The sequence below is a fragment of the Mustela nivalis genome, assembly GCF_964662115.1.
Source record: "Mustela nivalis genome assembly, chromosome: 4".
Taxonomy (NCBI): Eukaryota; Metazoa; Chordata; class Mammalia; order Carnivora; family Mustelidae; genus Mustela; species Mustela nivalis.
The window spans coordinates 151,666,137-151,685,069 of record NC_139023.1 but is presented as its reverse complement, the minus strand read 5'-3'; the positions used below and the strand labels follow the sequence as shown (position 1 = coordinate 151,685,069).

At 47.7% G+C, this 18,933-nt stretch overlaps 1 protein-coding gene across 2 annotated transcripts in view; it reads left to right on the top strand.

Annotated features, from left to right (window-relative positions):
- The window catches only part of FAM167A (family with sequence similarity 167 member A), a 43,001-nt gene extending 33,111 nt beyond the window's left edge, over nt 1-9,890 (top strand). The window contains exon 4 of one of the 2 annotated variants that reach the window (XM_082726933.1): nt 6,622-9,890. In XM_082726933.1, coding sequence (XP_082583059.1) covers nt 6,622-6,885 — 264 coding nt within the window. In that variant the 3' untranslated portion in view covers nt 6,886-9,890. Of the gene's footprint in view, nt 1-837; nt 1,495-6,621 lie in introns of those variants that run through there. The other variant, XM_082726934.1, reaches the window with a different exon arrangement.
- The last annotated feature ends 9,043 nt before the right edge of the window (nt 9,891-18,933 follow it).

The window sequence follows — 18,933 nt, the reverse complement described above, 5'->3', positions numbered from 1 at the left end:
GACACTACTTGCTTGCTTTCCTAACAGCATTATTCTGGCTCTTTCTCAGAGGCCAAACCCAAGATCAAATAATGAATAATATTTTCTCCAGGCTTCTAAGTGTGTTCCTACCCAGCACTGATGAAAACAATAAGCCGGACCTTTCGGTTAAGTTATATAAATCACCACTCAGCTTACAAAAACTACTTCTAAGGTTCAAGAATGAAGTCTTGTAGAGAATACAGCGCGTTCTGTCCTTTCACGCGCAACTGAGAAAATGGCCCGGATTTTTCTACTCTGTCTCTCGTCAACATCAGTCAGAGCCTAATTGTGACTGTGGGGTTGGGGTGGTTTAGATCCGAGCCTCAGAAATAGGGGTTGAATGAAATGCCCTTGATCACCTTGGGATTCTTTGTGTCTTCCAGGACCTGTGCTAATCCCTGTGGGACTCAGTCCTGCTCAGTCCTGGCTCCTCTGGTTTGCCCTGGGCATAGACCCTTCTCTGGGGTAAGCTTTAGAGATAGATTTGCAAACCTCTGCCCAGAGGTGCACAGGGCCTAGTCTCAAGCCCTGGTTTCTTGTTGTTTCTTCAAATTAAGAAAACAGAAACTTTTCAGGGGCAAATGTGCAGAATTGTCCAGAAAATGAAGAAAACAAAGCAGGTCAGAACAGGACTTCGGGGAGGCCCGGTGCTGGAGAGAGGAGGGTGTGTCCCACAGGCCATGCACTAGCACTCGCTTTAGGAAGCAGGAGCTGTGGGGAGCAAAGGCAGAACATTCAGAAGAATTGCTTCTTGTGCTCCCGAAAGTCTGCTGGTTATGTGCCTTTTGCATTTTTTCAAACTCCTTAAATCTTCAGGGCGTTTTAGACCTGCAGAGAGCAGACCCAAGAAAGTGTTCTCGCACATCCTATGGGCAACTGGGAATAAAGGTATCAGCCGAACCTCGCACGTTTAAGACTTTATTCAAGAAACAGACCTGCTGGCTTCCCTGGAATGCCAAGATGTCATCCAGAGTTTTAGACTGAGCAAGTGAACACAGGGCAAATGGGCAAGGGGTGCTGAGGAAGGGAACAAATCATCCAGATTCCACAAAAATGCCGCTTCCCCCAAAGTCTGCTGCGGCCATTGCCAAAGAACAAAATACTCTCTCCTCGGCAGCTGGTCTGAGCCTCTCCTTCTCTGGTCACTGTTCCTCCGACCTACCTCAGAGAAGCCTTCAACCTCCCAGACCACTCCACCTCCTTCAGGGCCTGGGGGGTTCCCAGTGTCACCCATGATAAAGAACGTATCCCACAGAAAGATGGGCCTCTGGCTGACCAGGACAAGTCCTCCTCGCCAACGCCTGCAACGTCCACACGTGCCCGGGACCGCAGAGACTTCTAGGACGTGGGACTTGGGAAGCTCAAACCAGGAAGGTCCTGGGCAGACCAGGTCGGAGTGACTCCCCGCCCCCCCAGATGTGTAGCTTTTGTTGTTTCTTTAATGGTGGTAAAATACATGTATATTACATAAAATTACCATTTTAGGCTTTTTTAAGTGTATAATTAATTAGGACATTCCCAGCCTTGTGCTGTGGTGCTCACCATCATCCATCTCCAGAAAGGCTTTCTTCTTCCCCAACCAAAGCTTTGTCCCCAGTAAGCACACACTCCCCTATCCCCCCAGCCCCTGGCGACCCCCATTCAATTCTCTGTCTCTATGAGTTTGACTACTTAGGTATGTCATATAAGTGGAATTGTAAAGTACTTGTGCCTTTTGTGGCTGGCTTCTCTCTTCCATATTATCCTCAAGGTCTCCCATGATATGTCAAGATGGCGGAAGACATGCCATTGTATGGGCAGGCCGTATTTTGTTTATCTCTGCATCCATCCCTGGACACATGGGTTACTCCCACCCTTCATCTCTTGTGAATAACGCTGCTATGGAGCTACCAGTTAATGTACAGCCCCTACTTTCTATTCTTGCAGGGATCTATCCGCAAGAGGCACTGCTGGGTCATGTGGCAATCCCATGTGTCATTTTTTGAGGAACTGCCTCAACTGTTCTCCACATTAGTTCACTGCAACGTCGGCTTTCACTCCACCCAGCCCAGAGGCGGGAGTCAGCCTGTCTTCTAACTCCTCCTGAGAACTGGCCCCAGAGACTTCCCGGCAGAGCCCTCTCCCATGAGGTCCTTCCATGAATTTCCGCAGCTGGCCAGCCTACCTGGGTTGGCTACAGCCAAGCACCGCGGTTGCTGCCAGGCCATCAATCGGCCGCCTTCTCCTTCCTGGGCTTCCTCACCCAGTGGGAACACGCCCTGTCACCGCAATGTGCTAACAGCCGCCACACACTGACATTTCTCCCCCTTTCACCAAGTACTATGCCCTAATTACAGGATTACAGTCACTGTGGGCGCTCCTCCGAGAATCCAGCAAGAGCCTCTATTGTGCAGGAACAACAGGCCACCCTGGGCAGGGAGATTAGAAATCAGCACGTCCTACAGTAGAGTCTTTGCCAGGGAGAGCATTAACCCACACTGATTGTTGAGTCACTGGGACCAGGTTTTAGGGCCAGCATCTTAGTTGTTTTAATGAAGTCTTAAAAGTGGGAGGTTCTGGCTAGTTTCCACATTCTGCACCTAGGCCCAGAGAAAGAACTTAAAGGTGAACCTCTTGCCTTTGACTGACAGCGTTCAGCTCACCTGGCTTTCACTTATTGTCTGCTATGCTTCTCATAGTCCTTAGAATAAACAGGATCCCTTCTCTCTAGAAGAAGAGACAGGAGTTCAGGACTCACCCAAAGCCACATAGCTAGTAAAGAGGGGGTTCCACTGGAACCAGGAGTCTAACCCCAGAGCAATGGATTTCCCACTTCTCACTGCTTCTGGGATCCAGCCCACCTCCAGGTCAGCGGAAGCCATGGAGAGGTCTCCAGTTCTGGGCTCTGATGGGCCCTGGGGTGATCCGAGTGCACACACCCTGGCTGGCCAACCCCAGACAGTCCCTTAAACTTCTCTGAGTTGGTTTCCTCTGTTTCCTTTTTCCGGAACACAGATCAAAATAGCTCTCATCTAAAGCTATGCTTCCACTGCACTTGACAGTATGTGGCAGAAGATGGGATGTGAGGCCATCGCTGCCTGAACACCTCCTTGGCAGAGAAGACAGAAAAGGCAGAAGGGCCTCCATCCCCCCGGCCAGACCCCATCCCAGGAGCTGCCATTTTCTAACTTACTGCAAGCAGGATCCATAAAGACGTACTTACGTTCGTTAAACATTTCTGCAAAGGTTAAAATCTAAAAAGCCTCTTAACCTGTATGAACCTTGTAGACATGAGGCTAAGTGCAATAAGCCAGTCACAAAAGGACAGATTCTGTGTGATTCCACTTACATAAGGCAGGTGGGGCAGTTGCATTCATAGAGACAGAAAGTGAAATGGTGGTTCCGGGGGTTGGGGGGATAGGGTTGGGGGGGAGGGGGAGTTGTTTAGCGGGGACAGAGTTTCAGTTTGACAAGGTGAAGAGATCTGCAGGTAGATAGTGGGGATCGTTGCATATCAGTGAGGATATGCTTAATGCCACTGAGCTGTACACTTAACAGTGATGAAGACAGTAAAAATTTGATGTTCTGTGTGTTTTACCACAATGAAAAAAATGAAAAAAAAAAATTCTAGGGTGCCTGGGTGACTCTGTTGGTTAAACAACTGCCTTCAGCTCGGGTCATGATCCTGGAGTCCCGGGATTGAGTCCCACTTCAGACTCCCTGCCTAGGGATGACCTCTTGATGACCTCTTTTCTATCATTCTTTTTCTCTCAAACAAACAAAAATTCTATGGGTGGGGCAGCAGGGAGACTGTACATTTTGCTTAGGTGTTTTTTGTTCTTTTTAATTTTTATTTTTTTTTTAGCTGTGGGAGCTCATTTCTGTCTGGATCTGGTATAATTACAGCAGAGTTACCTCTTAAGGGCGGGCGGGGTGGGGGCAGGGCTCTAATTAATGTTCAAGGTACAGAGTCACCCTTGGGAAATCCTTAGTGAGTGAGTATAGGACCAACAAGGCCAATTTTCCCGGTGGTGTTGGAACACTGTTTCTCTGAGCATCAGATGCAGCAGCGGACTGACATTCAGGGATCATAATACAATAGATACTCTGAGTGACTCCTGGGGCAGATATTCACACTGAGGCACCCTCAGAACCAGGGTCTGCTGGGAAAACAGCAGCTTTCCAGTCCCCCTCGTGGTCCTTGGGGCACAAACAAGTAGAATGGGCAGAATCCTCAGCCCCATGGGAAGTGTGGTCTTACTTCTCTTCTTTCCCTTGTACAGAGTTGAATGAATCCAAGCTCAGTGAGTGTGTGAACTGCCCCCCCCCAAAGAGAACTGGACATGTACCTTACACTCACCCCTCTGTCCAACAAACGCTGATGGGATTTCAACCCTAAATTGTCCTCTGACCTTTGTCTGGATCTATTAGCCCTAGAAAAACAGACCTTTTCCTCCAACCCTACAGATCCCATCTCACAGACACTCCCAGACACCTGCTCAAACCTGAAACTTTCCAACTTCAGAGATCTTTTCAGATCTAAGATCCAGTTCCTGGGCCCAGAGTTTAAACCTAAACCATGAAGTTCCTATCTTTTCAAAGAGCTCTATCTTCAAATTAGAAAATACCCTAGAGAAATGGTTGAATCAAGACTCCTCAAAGACCATATTACATAAAGCAATGGGTGTGAGCTGGCATTGTCTTTCAGACAAATCTGATGACCATCTCCTTTAGAAGGGCTTCAGACAACACCTAGCCCACTTTCAGGCATGACTAAGGGCTCCATAGCTAATGAATGGATAACCAGCTGCCCTTTGATGAGTCTGCCATCATTAATTTGTTGCTATTCTAATTCAATAAAATATTCTTGAAGATTTATTTAGTCATTTTAGAGAGAGAGAGAGAGCAGGGGTGGGGGAAGAGGGAGGGGGAGAGAAACTCAAGCTGACTCCCTAATAAACATGGATCCCAGGACCCCAAAGCTATGACCTGAGCCAAAATTGGGAGTTCCTTGTCAGTGGCTTGGGCTCTTGAGTCTGTTTGTCTGGGTTTCTCATCGCAACTCTGCCATTTTTGCCCTTTGTGATTTGACACAGTGATTGATTTCATGAGTTGCTGCCTCTTCATCTCTTAACGTGTGGATGATGATGGTGATATTACTTAACAGAGTTGTAGTGAAGAATAACTGTAACATGTTGATGTACCCACTTTAGACTGAATCTTTGTGCCCCCCCTCCAAATTCATATGTTAAAGCCCTTACCCCCAGTGTGATGGTATTTGGAGGTGGGCCTTTAGGAGGTAATTAGATTTTGAGGTCATCAGTGTGGGGCCCCCATCATGAAATTAATGTCACTTTGAAAAGAAGGAAAGCTGAGCTTTCTCTTTCCATCATGTGGGGATATAGCAAGAAGGTGGCCATTTGCAAGCCAAGAGAAGGTCCTCAGTAAGAGTAGAATCAGCCCACCCCTTGATCTTGGACTTCTTGACCATGAGAACTATGAAAAATAAACGTCTACTGGTTAAGCCTGCCAGTCTGTGGTGTTTTATATGGCAGCCTGAGCAGACTAATACATACCTGAAGAACTAAGAACAATGCCTGGTTCATAGTAAAACATCCAGTAAATATTAGCATATATTTATATATTTGTTTGTTTGTTTTGAAACTTTATTAAGAAATACTACAGGCAGGGGCGCCTGGGTGGCTCAGTGTGTTCAGCATCCAACTCTTGGCTTCATCTCAAGTCATGATCTCATGGTCATGAACTCCGAATTGGGCTTAGCGGGGAGTCTGTTTGAGGACTCTCTCTTTCCCTCTTCCTCTGCCCCTCCTCCTGCTTGCTCTCTCTCTCTCTTTCTCTCAAATACACAAATTAATTAAATACTTTTAAAAACACATTACAGGGCGCCTGGGTGGCTCAGTCGGTTAAGCGGCTGTCTTCAGCTCAGGTCATGATCCCAGAGTCCCAGGATCGAGTCCTGCATCAGACTTTCAGCTCCATAGGGAGTCTGCTTCTCCCTATGACCTTCTACCCTCTCATGCTCTCTCTTATTTGCTCTCTCTCTCAAATAGATAAAATGTTTGAAAAAAAAAAAACATATTGCAGTCATTTTAAAATGTTTAAAGATTTAAAGAATGATCTAACAGTAGACCCACCACCCAACATAAGGTATGAAATACTACCAATAAAGCTGAAGCCCCCATGAACCTTCCTTAACCACCTTCTTTCCTTCCCACCCAGAGGTAATCATCCTTCTCAGTTTGGTACGTAAACCACTCCCGCGCACTCCTTTATACTCTAACTCTACCCATGTGTGTCTGTGAACAATGAGACTGAACCTTTAAGCCAGGACGGACAGGTGCCTCTTCCAGAAGTATTTAGACATAGACTCTAGACTGGCATGAAGTGTTGTTGGGGGAAACCGTCTGTCCCCATTTGTCATCTGGCTGTGTGTGTCTTTTCACCTTCCTGAGCAGGGAATGTGCCAGTATCTCCAGGTGGACCAGCTGGTGGTGCAAGCCATTAATTAGGTCTCCCATCAGCAGGTCTGTGTTTGTCAGAGACTATGGAGCTGCAACCCCAGCCCACCTCTTTGCTGATGCCTCCCTTCCTCCCTTCCAGATGGAGATGCGGCTACAGGACCAGCAGCTGGCCAGACAGCTCATGCGCCTGCGCAGTGACATCAGCAAGCTGAAGATCGAGCAGACCTGTGACCTGCATAGGAGAATGCTCAATGACGCCACCTACGAGCTGGAGGAACGGGACGAGCTGTCTGATCTCTTCTGCGACTCTCCGCTGGCCTCCTCCTTCAGTCTCTCCACCCCACTCAAGCTCATTGGAGTCACCAAGATGAATATCAACTCCAGGAGGTTCTCTCTGTGCTGAGAAGCCCTAGAAGGGGTCCGAGGAGCCAGAACAGAATGTTTGGGAGGCGGGGAGGGGAGGCGGGGAGGGCATGCAGGTTGTATCACCTTGAGTGAGGCTCCCCAGGGGCAGGGCTTCCCTGTGGCTTCCCCGTGTGGGCCCTCAGACCCATGGCAGGTGCTCTGTCAGGGGGCCCCGACTGTGGAGCCCCACAACCCCTTGACTGTCCGTGACCCAACGTGTTCTGCAGAAGGGCTGCTCCATCCAGGTGTTCAGTGAGACCTGGCTCCTAGCATGACTCATCCATCCTCCCCTCACTGACCCGCATTCCGTTTCCTCAGAATCACTGGTGCTATGATCTGAGATCCCAAAGTGGGGCCACCAAATGCTATGGTTCTTGCAGAAAACTTTCCCAAGGACACTGAGCCCCCAGGGAGGAGGTGATTAGGTACCTCAGATGAGCCCATCTGCTGTTGCTGTCCTCTAAGTACTGGCTCAGATTCACCATAGATAGGTGACTCAGCAGCCCTGACAGGGACCCAGGAGGAAAGGAAAACCAGAAGGAGTGACAAAGTGAAGCTTGGGAACACAGGCCCCATAACCATCACCAGCTTCTCTGCTGAGCGGCCGTCCAGGCTCCTGTCAGTCTTAGACCTTGGCACAACCACGGCTGTGTCAATTGTTTCTAGTGCGTGCCAGGACACACGGGGGCTACAGGGGTGGAGCAAACACAGATGTCCTCTCTGCTGCCTTCCCTGGCCGCACACACCAATCCCAATCTCCAAAGCGCCCCTTTGCCGCCACCCTGCTCCTCCAGGGGAGTGCCCGAGTGAACTAGGTAAGTCTGTCAGTGGATTTCCCAGCACCAAATTCTCCTGGTGGCATCACCTTTGTCCCCTTTCTGCCCTCCCTAGAACGACTTGAGGAAGCTCAGGAGCTCACCCTGAGCCTCCTCTGACATTCTGTGCCTGATTTAAACCGCTAACTTCAATTGAATCAGACTGTTACTAATCTGTTGCTAACGTGTTCAGAGCTGTTTGATTTTTGTCCACATGGTGATGCCAGTTGGGTAGGTCAAGTGCATTAGTTCAGGATTTGACTTGAAAGGTTCTCCCTGATGACAAGCATGAGGATGAGCAAGGCGAAGACCAAGGCCTCAACAGGGAGGAAAGTTAGCCTCATAGAATGCCACCTGGTGCAGGTTCTCCTGCCAGCGGGGGGTGGCTTTTGACGTCCCCTAGTTCAAGCCTCCTTGTGCATAAAGGAGTAAAGTGAAGCCAGGGAAAGAGGATGACTTCCCTCAGATTATGCGGCTCCATAGTGGCTACAGACGGCCAACAGGTTAAATCATTATTGAGAATGTCAAGACAGATCATATATCAAGGAACTTGAACCCCAAAGATGGTCCTAATGCTTTGCCAAACCCACCAACTGCCAAGCCCTCTACACTCCACCTCATCACGCATCCCCCAAGCGTACCTCTCATTTTGCAGTCCTGAATATTTGGGTCCAACTTAGAGCAATGCCTGGAAAGTGGACCCACAGAACACGTGTTACCAATCACACTTCCATAGTTGAAGTACGGTGTCCTGATGTTCTTTCATGTTTCATCTTCCCGTAGAGTCTCTCTGGGCCCATGCACACCTCACACAAACACACACACACACACACACACACACACACACACACTCTGACCCACATTGGGAAGGTTGTTTTTCTTTGGTGGTTTGGTGGGCTGGCAGTGGGAGGACATGAATGAGTGGTCCCTAGTTAGAAAAGAACTTGTTCTCTTTCTGGTAATGTCAAAGAGCCAGAAGCGTTATGCCTCCTTCGCAGAAGGTAGAGCAACATAGCTAAGATGTGTTTTCTGCCTGCCTCTGAGTAGTGACTCAAGTGTGAGGCCCAAAGGACTGGTCCGCAGAGAAGACTTCTTGGTGGAACGCCTGACCTTTTAGACCTGCTCCCCCTCAGGCAGGAAGGGAGGTGGATTTTCTCGACCCCAAGCCGTCTCTCCTCAGGGATAATGTACTAGCATTGCCCATTTCCACCGAGACATTCCTGCCGGGCTTCTCTGAGACGCGTCCTTGGGACAGCAAGGGAGCAGGCTGGCCCACACCCGCCACCCGCTCTGGGGAGGCACATAGGCACACGCACTCACACCCACACCCACGCAGGAAAGCCCATTGCATCTTCTGAAAATAATGCCAAACTGGGTTTTTTTCCCCCCTTTCTAGAAATCATTCATTACAGTAATTGAAAAAATTGGCTTCAACGGAAGCTGATCTCGTTGATTTGGTCGGTCCAATTGAATTGGCATCAACTGGGCGATTTAGTTGTTCAGCTCGCCTAATGTCCCCTTCCTTTCTTTGTTCTCTGAGAGGAAACTGAGATCACGGCACACTTTTTGGAATAGGTTGGATGTCTCAGCTCTTTTGCTTCGTTCACACCAAGAGAATTTAATTTGGGGATGAGGACGAAGGAGAAAGGGGAGGGGACCAGAGAGGAGAGTGGAGGAGGATCGACTGGGTGCATCTCCTTACTCACCCATCACCCCGTGTCCATTAGCTCCTTATTCTGCCAGGGAACACAAATAACTCAGCAGGTCGGTTCAGTGTTGTGAATTCCCTGCCTTATGGGGCTCAAGTGATGTCTGTGCGTCACCTGTAACCTCACCTGCATCGCCAGCATCCTGGGGCCACCTTCTGGTGTGCCACATGTACACAATGTTTGTAGTTTAATCATCTACCCATCTCTGTCATCCCCAAGGACCCTGGGTGTAAACCACAAGGTCCCCACTGACACCATTGTGCACAGCAGTGTGTGATGCCTTCATGGACTTGGCAGAGATCACAGAGGCCCGGAGAGCCTGGGGAGGCTTGAGAGGGCCTGCTCCAGCCCCGGGCCTCCTCCCTGTAGCAATACCAAGTGCTATTACATAATTGATGGACAATTTATAATCTTATTTTTTATGATTCTGTGTTTCTATATTGCTGTTAGAAGAAGTGAATAAAAATATTTCAAAAGGAGATACCACATAAAGGGGAGAAATTTGTTTTCTTTTACCTCGTTCCTATTACAGCACACAGGGAAAGAGAGAGAGAGAGGGAGGGGGGAGGGAGGAGGGAGGGAGGGAGGGAGGAGGGAGGGAGGAGGGAGGGAGGATGAGTTTGAGATTGACTTTGGCCCTGCTTTGGGACATAATTTGGAGGTAAAGCCAACAGCTTGGCTATGGAGTGTGAAGGAAACCGAGGAATGGAGAACCACCTGCTGGCCGGCAGCTGAGTGGAGAGGGTACCATTTACTGAGACGAAGATGTCTTGAGGGGAACGTGATTGGGGCAGAGGGACAAGACCAGTAGTTGTGTCTCAAGTGTGGTACGTTTAAATGTACATCCCAGTGGGGAGTGAGGGAGTGGTTGGCTATAGGGACCTGGATTTCAGGAAAAGGTCATTGTTGGAAACACAAATTTGGGAGTCTGGATTTGGGTGTTTGGATGATCTTAAAAGCACCATGCCTGTGTAAGTCCTCAAGGAAGAAAGAGAGGATGTAAGAGAAAGGCTCTAAGTACCACCTCCTGAGACTCCAGCATCTAGAGGTCTGGAGACCAAATGGAAGATCTCCAGACCTCTATGGGGGGGAGCAGAAGTGACCTTTTAGGGCTGGTGTGGCTTCTCCATTCAGGGGCACAGCCTGACGCTACACTAGCTGCCCAGCAGCCCCAGCTGAGGGTATCCCTCCAGGACCGATGACATAGGTCACTATGGTCACCACCATGGTGGCTTCCAGACCCCCCTGCAGATCTTATCTAATTTATTTAGAAAGGGTTTTGAACTCTGTTGACAGCATTCCCTTTGGCTTCTTAGCAGGAGCAGAAGGGTGTCCCCACTCCTGACTCTCCATGGCAAAGGTGGGAGTCTGTGACCCGGGCTGCTGGGGAGGAAGGCTTGGGGGAGGGGTGGGTTGGGCCCCACGGCAGACAGCTGACAGGGATCCTTTCTGCAGCCTATCACAACAGCGGGCCCTCTCTTCAGGGAATGGCTCCATCTCACTGCAAGGTTTCAGACCTGACTCTTTTCAAATACCCTGTTTACTGGCTCAAAGCCAACAGTGACAGAGAGAGCAAGGTAGTCTCCAGAGGAAGTTGCTTCAGGAAAGGAAAACTGCAAACGTTTGAGGGCTCTGGCAAGCAGGGTCCCCTTCCCCACCACCACAGGGTGCCAAGTTCAGGGTGGATATTTCCCCAACCAGCAGGAATGGCACGGGTAGTGTGCTCCCTGTGCCAGCTTCCCTGCCTCTCGTGTTTCCTAAACCATTTCACCGAACAGAGAGCCGACCCCCATTGTTACCCTGCCTACCCGCTTCTCCACATAGGGATGGCTGAAATGCTAAGAAAGGATGGCTTGCTAGAGGGCATCTGGGGTCCCAAGGTCAACCTGAGTGAGGGAATGATGAGCCAGCATCCTCATCTCCCCCACCCCGGGGGCCTCGCCTCCCTGCTGCCGGCCCAGGCACCGCAGGGTTCCACCTGTTGCACAGTGAGCCTCACCTGGAAGGGGTTCCCATGGTTCAGGGGGCAGGGGCTGGGGGCCAAAAAAAAACCACCCTTCGCCCTGTTCCATCTGTACCAGACAGGGCTGGGGCGGGAAAGCAGAAGTCGCAGCCATCATTCGAGGAGAGGAAGGATCTGACACGGGGAACTGGGGGCCACAGAATCATTGGAAGGTCAGGAAAGTGACGGCTAGGGAGTGATGCGCTGGACTTCAGCAGGCTCGACAGATGCCCTCCACCAGGAAAGCACAGCCTCGTGCGGGGTCATGGGCTGGGCTGTGTTCTCTCAAAATTCAAATGTTGAAGCCCGAGGGCCCCGTAGCTCAGAACATGACTATATTTGGAGATAGAGCCTCGAAAGTGGTCATTTAGGTAAAGTGAGGTCACGAGCCTGGGACTTGGTGTCCTTAGGAAAAGAGGACATGGGGACACAGACACACGCAGAGGCAAGACTGTGTGAGGACACGGGGAGAAGATGGCCGTCTGCAAGCCGAGGAGAGAGGACTCAAGAGAACCCGCCTCGGCCGACACCTCAGTCCCCGACTTGCTGCCTCCAGCACAGTGAGGCCGCAGATGGCCGTGACTGAGGCCATAAGTCGGGGGGACTCGGTACGGCCCTTGCAGACAAAGTCACTGCTGTTCCTCTTTATCTCCATCTTCCTCTAGCCCCGGCTCTAGCCGCTTGCACCTGGAAGTGATTCTGATCACCTGGAAGTGATTCTGATCACTTCCGCTCACATTTCTTTGGCTGCAACAAGTCCCATAGCCCCATCAATCCTTGGGGGGAGGAGGAAGGAAAAGCTTACCACGTCCCAGGGCAGAGGAGAACTGGAATGTTCAGGACCAGGAGATGAATGACCATGCCCACCATCCTCCCCCACCTCACCCTGAGCCACCTGGGACCCCATGGGCCTGTGGCCCTGAGGACACCTTGGCCGGCAGACTCGAAGGTGTGGGACAGACACCCGGGAGTGTGCAGGACGGAGTGTGCAGGACGGGGCCATAGGGAACGTGAAGAAAGGAAGTGAACCTCTATGAATATTTTTCATCTCTGTCTATCTTCAGTATGCTTTAAATGTGCATAATGCTTCGGTCCAGTAATGCATGCTGTGAAGCGTGAATCTTTTAGGCAGGGGCGGAGGGTGGGGGGTGGTTAGGCACAAAACTTCTTCCGGATGGAACACAGCATCAGACATGTGGGCCTTAGCCTGCAGACACTGGTCCTGGATCTGAGCCAACTGCAGAGTGCTAGGCTGGGCCACACACGGCTCAGGGATCAGTGCTTTTCTCCTGAGAAAACACACAGGTATGTCCTTCTGTGGACACCAGCAGCTGCTCGCTGCACTTGAGTCCTTGGGTAAGAGATACAGCTTTCCTTCCCCTTAGTTCTGCGCTCTGCACCCCTGGGCCACACAGCAGAAAACAGAGGGTGGAGAGGAAGAATCTAGAGGAAGGGAGAGAGGAAAGAGGGACAAGGCCAAGAGAGAAGGCACAAGAAGAAGCAAAAGACGATTTTCTAAATTGTAGAGTTGACACCAAGTCCAAGAACATGGAATGACGTCCCCTTCCGGGGCTGAGTCCCCCCAGCTTTTTAATAAAGTCCTGGGCAAGTCTTAGAACAGGGCCCAGAAATCATGGTTTCTGAGATGGAGTCCTGGGGGACAGGCGTGGATCCAAGGCCCAGAAGCCAGAGGCATTGCCAGGCACCCCACAGCCTGTTGGCGTCCACACCCTGGCTGGAGCAGAGTGGCTGATCTCAGTGCCTGCTCTTCCTGTCTGCCAGGCCTTGGACAGGCCACCTCCTGCACAGCTCCCCCAGGGCCCTGCTGAAAGGACCAGAGCTCAGCCCACAGAGGGAGGGGCACCTGGCACTCAGGAGAGCCTGGGGGCTGGCCACAGGGAGGGAGGAGGTCCCCCCTGCTCCTGCAGGAGACAAAGGAACACAAAATGTCATCTGCTGACCCCCACCCCAACCCCAGCCTAAAGTTGGGTTGATTCTACTAATTCTAAGGAAAGACAAGACAAACCATCATACAAATGTCACAAGGCACCCCAGGAGGTGGAACTAGATTTTCTAAGAGCAAGTTTCTGTCAGAAGTTTCCAGCTACTTCTTTTTCTAGCAGAGGAGACAGTGAGTCTCCCTTAGAAAAACCTCCTGAGTGGTCCCTTTCAGAAGTAGATGAAAGGCAAGTCAGCAAGCACTCCTCTTGGGGAGGGTGAGCCAGGACTCTTGGCACCGACAAAGACCATCCTCCCCAGCTCCCGCTGTGACTGCTGGAGAGGAGTGGACAAATTGTGTCAGGGTCTAGGAGCGTTCCAAAGAAAGGGGTCTTGATGCCTTTGCAGATTCTGTAGTACTGAAGCCTCTCTGAAGTTCCTCTAGATCCGAATGTCTGACTCCTCCAGGGGGAAGGCTGGATGTCCTCAATCACAGACGTGCAGAACTACCAGACCTTTGTGGACGGGAACGCTGGTAGCCCAGACCTTAGAGGAGAAGACAGTCTCCACTTCAAGGGGCAAAGGAGAACGCCAGGGGCACCCTCAGAGAGGGATGAGTCTCAGGAAAGAACGGAGAGGAAAGACACAGACTTGTCATGATCAAATGGGGCTCAGAATTAAATCTTCCAAAATATAAAAGGGGCCTTATACCAACCCCAAGCTGCTGAGGTGATATGCATCCCATGCGGTCAGGTCAGAGGGCTCTGGCGATCAGAACATGGTCTTTTCCTAGTGCAAATAAAGAAGCAGGTCCAGGAGCTGAAGTGGCTGGCCAAGGTCACCACCCAGTTGGTACAGAGCTAGAAATGCATCCTGATCCTGGCTCTTCCCAACACCCTGTCTTCCCTGCAGCCTTCCCACCTCCTCTCACCTTGCTGGAACCTCACAGAGATCTGAGATAACAAACCTGTGCAGTTCTTCTGGAAACAAAAGATTTTTTCATTTTGGTCACAGAAACCCTAAAGTGCCCTCTGCTGGAGAAACCGAGGAATCCAGTCCCATGTGGATTTTTTTTTTCCCCCAGAGTTTCAGCAACAACCAGTCACTTACACCTTGATACTTGTTGATTTTCTCGGCGTGTGTGCTGTCATCACCGTTCATGTTTGCTAAAAAATTCAAAGCTCAGATGCTCTTTCCACCACTCAAAACCCAAAATCTCTAGTTAGAACACTCTGTCACCCTGTAGTCAATCTCCTAATATTTTTTTAATATCTGGTTTGTGTCAAGCACTATGCCAATTCCAGGAAACAAACACTTGGGTTTCTTTCACTCTATCTAACGTGAAACTTGGGACTCCTGGGTGGCTCAGTTGGTTAAGCGTCTGTCTTTGTTGGTCATGATCCCAGGGTCCTGGATCGAGTCCCGCATCGGGCTCCCTGTTCATGGGCGTCTGCTTCTCCCTCTGCATGCTTCTCCTCCCTGCTTGTGCTCTCGCTCCCTCTCTCTGACAACTAAAAAAAAAAAAATCATTAAAAATAGATAAAGTGAAACTCATGTTTTATCTCAGTTCCAGAATGCAGTCCTTTACAAAGAAAATAAGCTAGCCGCTAACCTGAAAACCATATGGGAAGTTTTTAATTAATATGGTTTCATTTGGTGCTTCCCTTCTCACTTTTTCAAGCTACAGTTCCTAATTATTGGGACCATTTTCCCAATTACAGGTGTGAAGGGAGAAAGCTTTCCATTTTTCTGTCACTTGTTCCCTCAAAATGCATAACTACTCCAGGTTATCCCCCCTCACTGGCTTCACCCAGTTTTTTCAAAGCTCTAGCAGTCTTCCTTGGCCTCCCGCTACAATCTGGCTTTCTCCCCCAGAGAGACAACTTTCAAAGACAGTGACTCAAGCAATTCATTTTGCCCCTTCCATCTTTCTTCCCATGAATTAGAAGCAAAATGATTAATTCACAAGTCCTTTCCCTCCCCTGTTGTGTGTTTCCTCGTGACTAATTGTGCTCTGTTGGATGTGTCTCAATTCATTTTGGCTTTATGGTCTTGCTTGCTTTATTTTGTTTTTTTAACCTTTAGGAGAAGATGCCTCTCAGATTTGCACCCCTTGCTCCAGATGGCCACCTTCCTCTCCAACAAACAGCATATTTTCACCTTAATTGGCCCTGGCAGCTGACCAAGATCTAAATTAGCGTCACAGCGAAGTCCACGTGACACATTACGGAAAAAAGTTCCTTAAAACAAAGTGTGGGGGAGGGGCTTTCTGGAACTTACTCTTAACCCAAGTTCAAGAAATAATGCAATTTATATCTATTGTCTTTTTTCTCAAAACCTGAATGCAAAAATGATTGAAAGGAAGCTTTAAACCACCCAAACCACCCAAACGACCTCTATAACATCAGGCGTTGGGTGTGCGATCATTTCTTTCTAGACCAGCCCAAATTCCAAATGGATGTTGGTCACCAAATGTTAAATTGTTAAGTGTGAACTTCCTGATTTTAAGCAACAAAACTGTACAGTAACTCTTAACATCAGAATATTTCTGACCCACTCTCTAGACCAGTGATTAATGTATATTAAAGTGTGTGTGTGTGATTTTATCTTTGCCCCTTTGTGCACTTGCCCCTCTTTTCCTGTGCTTATTCTGACGCCACTGAAGCTTATTCTGACTCCAAGGCTGAAGTTTCCTCTTTATACTCCTAGTGTCTAACTCAGTGTCCAGAAGGGTCAGGGCCCTGAATAAATGAATAGGCTCAGAATGATTTTCTAAGTCTCACCTACCTCAAGTGTTTGCTGAACGTGGCTATCTGGATCCTGAGAAAGAACAGCATTGTCCGATGGTTACTACTGAGCTAGACAGAAGAAGACGGCTAGACAATCACTTCCCCTGGCCTGAGTCTCTGACCCCCTCTGCTGTTGCTCCTTCCAATTGTCCATGAATAAGGCAAATCAAGATGACTTCTAGGCACAGCCAACATCAAAGCATCCTTGGTATGAAGACATCACACCTGGCTCTCAGAAAAGATCAGGTTCAGGAAACATTAGATAGGGGAGCCTTGGTGGCTCGGTGAATTGGGTGTCTGGCCTCAGCTCAGATCATGATCTCAGGGTCCTGGGATCAAGGCCTGCATGGGGATCCCTGCTTAGTGGGAAGCCTGTTTCTCCCTCTCTTTCTGTGTGTGCCTGTGCTCTCTCTCTCCCAAATAAATAAAATCTTTTTTGAAAACAGAAAACATTATTTTAGCACACATTAGGGATAACTGATAAAAAGAAGTCTTGAGCATACTGTGTCCTAGAGGAGGCAGAAGTTGTGAGATGTAAACCAAATGAGCCTGTGCAAATTTGTTCTTCCCTAGACCTATCCATTTGAAAAATCCTCAAATAATTGGAAAATTAAGAAACATACTATTGAACAGTCCATGAGTCAAAGACAAAATCAGAAAACACATTAAGTTAAAAAAAAAAAGAAACTATTTTAAGCCATGCAAAATGGATACATGATATATCAAAATTCGTGCTTTTCCAGTTAATACAATCATTAGAGGGGAATTTGCTTTAAACATTTTTATTGGAAAGAAATAAAATTCCTAAATACATTTTCTAATTGTCTACCTTAAGAACTTAGAAAAAAGAACAAATTAAATGTGTTACAAGCAGAAAGAAAACCTAAGTATTACATAAATCAATTAAATAGAGATGGAAAAACAATAGAGAAAATCAATGATACTATAAGTAAGTTAATTGAAAAAATCAATAAAATTAATAAACCTCTAGCTAAACTGATCAACTAAAGAGAAAGAGAGAGAATACACACAAGTTATCATTATCAGGAGTGAAAGAGAACAGTACCATAGATTCCTATGGAAGTGATAATAAGGGGACATCATGAAAAATCTCTACCTAAATTTGACAACTTAGATGAATGGAAAAACTCCTTGACACAAAGATTATTGAAACTAACTAAAATAAAAACAGAAAATCTGAGTAACCCTGTAGCCACTACAGAAATTGAATTCTTTTTTTATTTTATTTTTTTATTCATTTATTTGACAGACAGAGATCACGATTAGGTAGAGAGGCAGGCAGACAGAGAGGAAGGGAAGCAGGCTCTTCGCTGAGCAGAAAGGCTGATGGACTCTGGGACTCTGGGACTCTGGGATCATGACCTGAGCCGAAGGCAGAGGCTTCAACCCACTGAGCCACCCAGGCACCCCCAGAAATGGAATTCTTAATTGAAAGTCATTCCACAAAGAAAACTCCAGGCCTAATTGGACTCATCAGTGAATGCTATCCAATGCTTAGAAAGAAAAAGAAGATCATCCTATAGAAGCTCTGTCAGAAAATAAAGGAGAGCACACTTTCCGACCCGTTGTATGAGATCCTCATTATTCTGATATCAAAACCAGACAAAACACTACAAAAAAGAAAGAAAAATACAGATTAATATCTCTCATGAAAAAAAATTACTAACAAATTCAATATAGCAATACACAGAAAATGAGATTTATCCCAGCTATTTAAGGCTGGTTAAGATTCAAAAACCACAGTTCACCATAACAAGATAAATTTTGTTTTAAAAATTATCTTCATAAATGTAGGGAAAAAAATTGAAGAGTTTCTACTTTTGTGGATGTTAAAAACTTGTAGCAAATTAAGAATAGAAGACTTCTTCAAACAGATAAAGAATTATGAAAAGCCTAGGGATAACCTCATACTTAATAACAAAAGACTACTTCATCCTTCCTTTGGGAAGAGGCAAAAAATGCTCACTCTCATGACTTCTCTTCATCAGGAAACTGAGAATTCTAGCCTATGTAACCAGGCAAGAAAACGGAATATAAAGCAGAAAGCACGGAAAGTAAAAGGTAAAATTGTCTTTAGCACAGACTGTGTGGTCATGTATACAGAGAACCCTAACAACCTGCAAAAAACTACAAGAACTAATAAATGAAATTTACGGTGTTGCAACTTACAAAGTCAATGTACAAAAATCAATTGTATTTCTTTACATTAGCAACCAGAACTTGCTCCTTTTAAAATGAGTATTCCGGGCGCCTGGGTAGCTCAGTGGGTTAAGCCACTGCCTTCGGCTCAGGTCATGATCTCAGGGTCCTGGGATCGAGTCCCGCATCGGGCTCTCTGCTCAGCAGGGAGCCTGCTTCCTCCTCTCTCTCTCTGCCTGCCTCTCTGCCTACTTGTAATCTCTCTGTTAAATAAATAAATAAACTTTAAAAAAATAAATAAATAAAATTTAAAAAATAAATAAATAAAATGAATATTCCAAAACATGAATAATTAGGGAGAAATTTAACAAAACATGGCTAAGACTTGTAACTGAGACATATAAAACACTGTTGAGAGAAACCAAAGAGGCCCAAACTAAATGGAGACATATGCCATTTTAATGGATTAGAAAGCTCTATCTCCCTAACTAATCTGTAGATGTGATGCAACTCCAAACAAAATTCCACCAAGGCTTTCTAGTGGAAACCAACAAGCTGATTTTAAAATTTACATGGAAATACAAAGGACCCACAAATGCCAAAATAAACTTGGAAAGAAGGACAAAGTTAGAG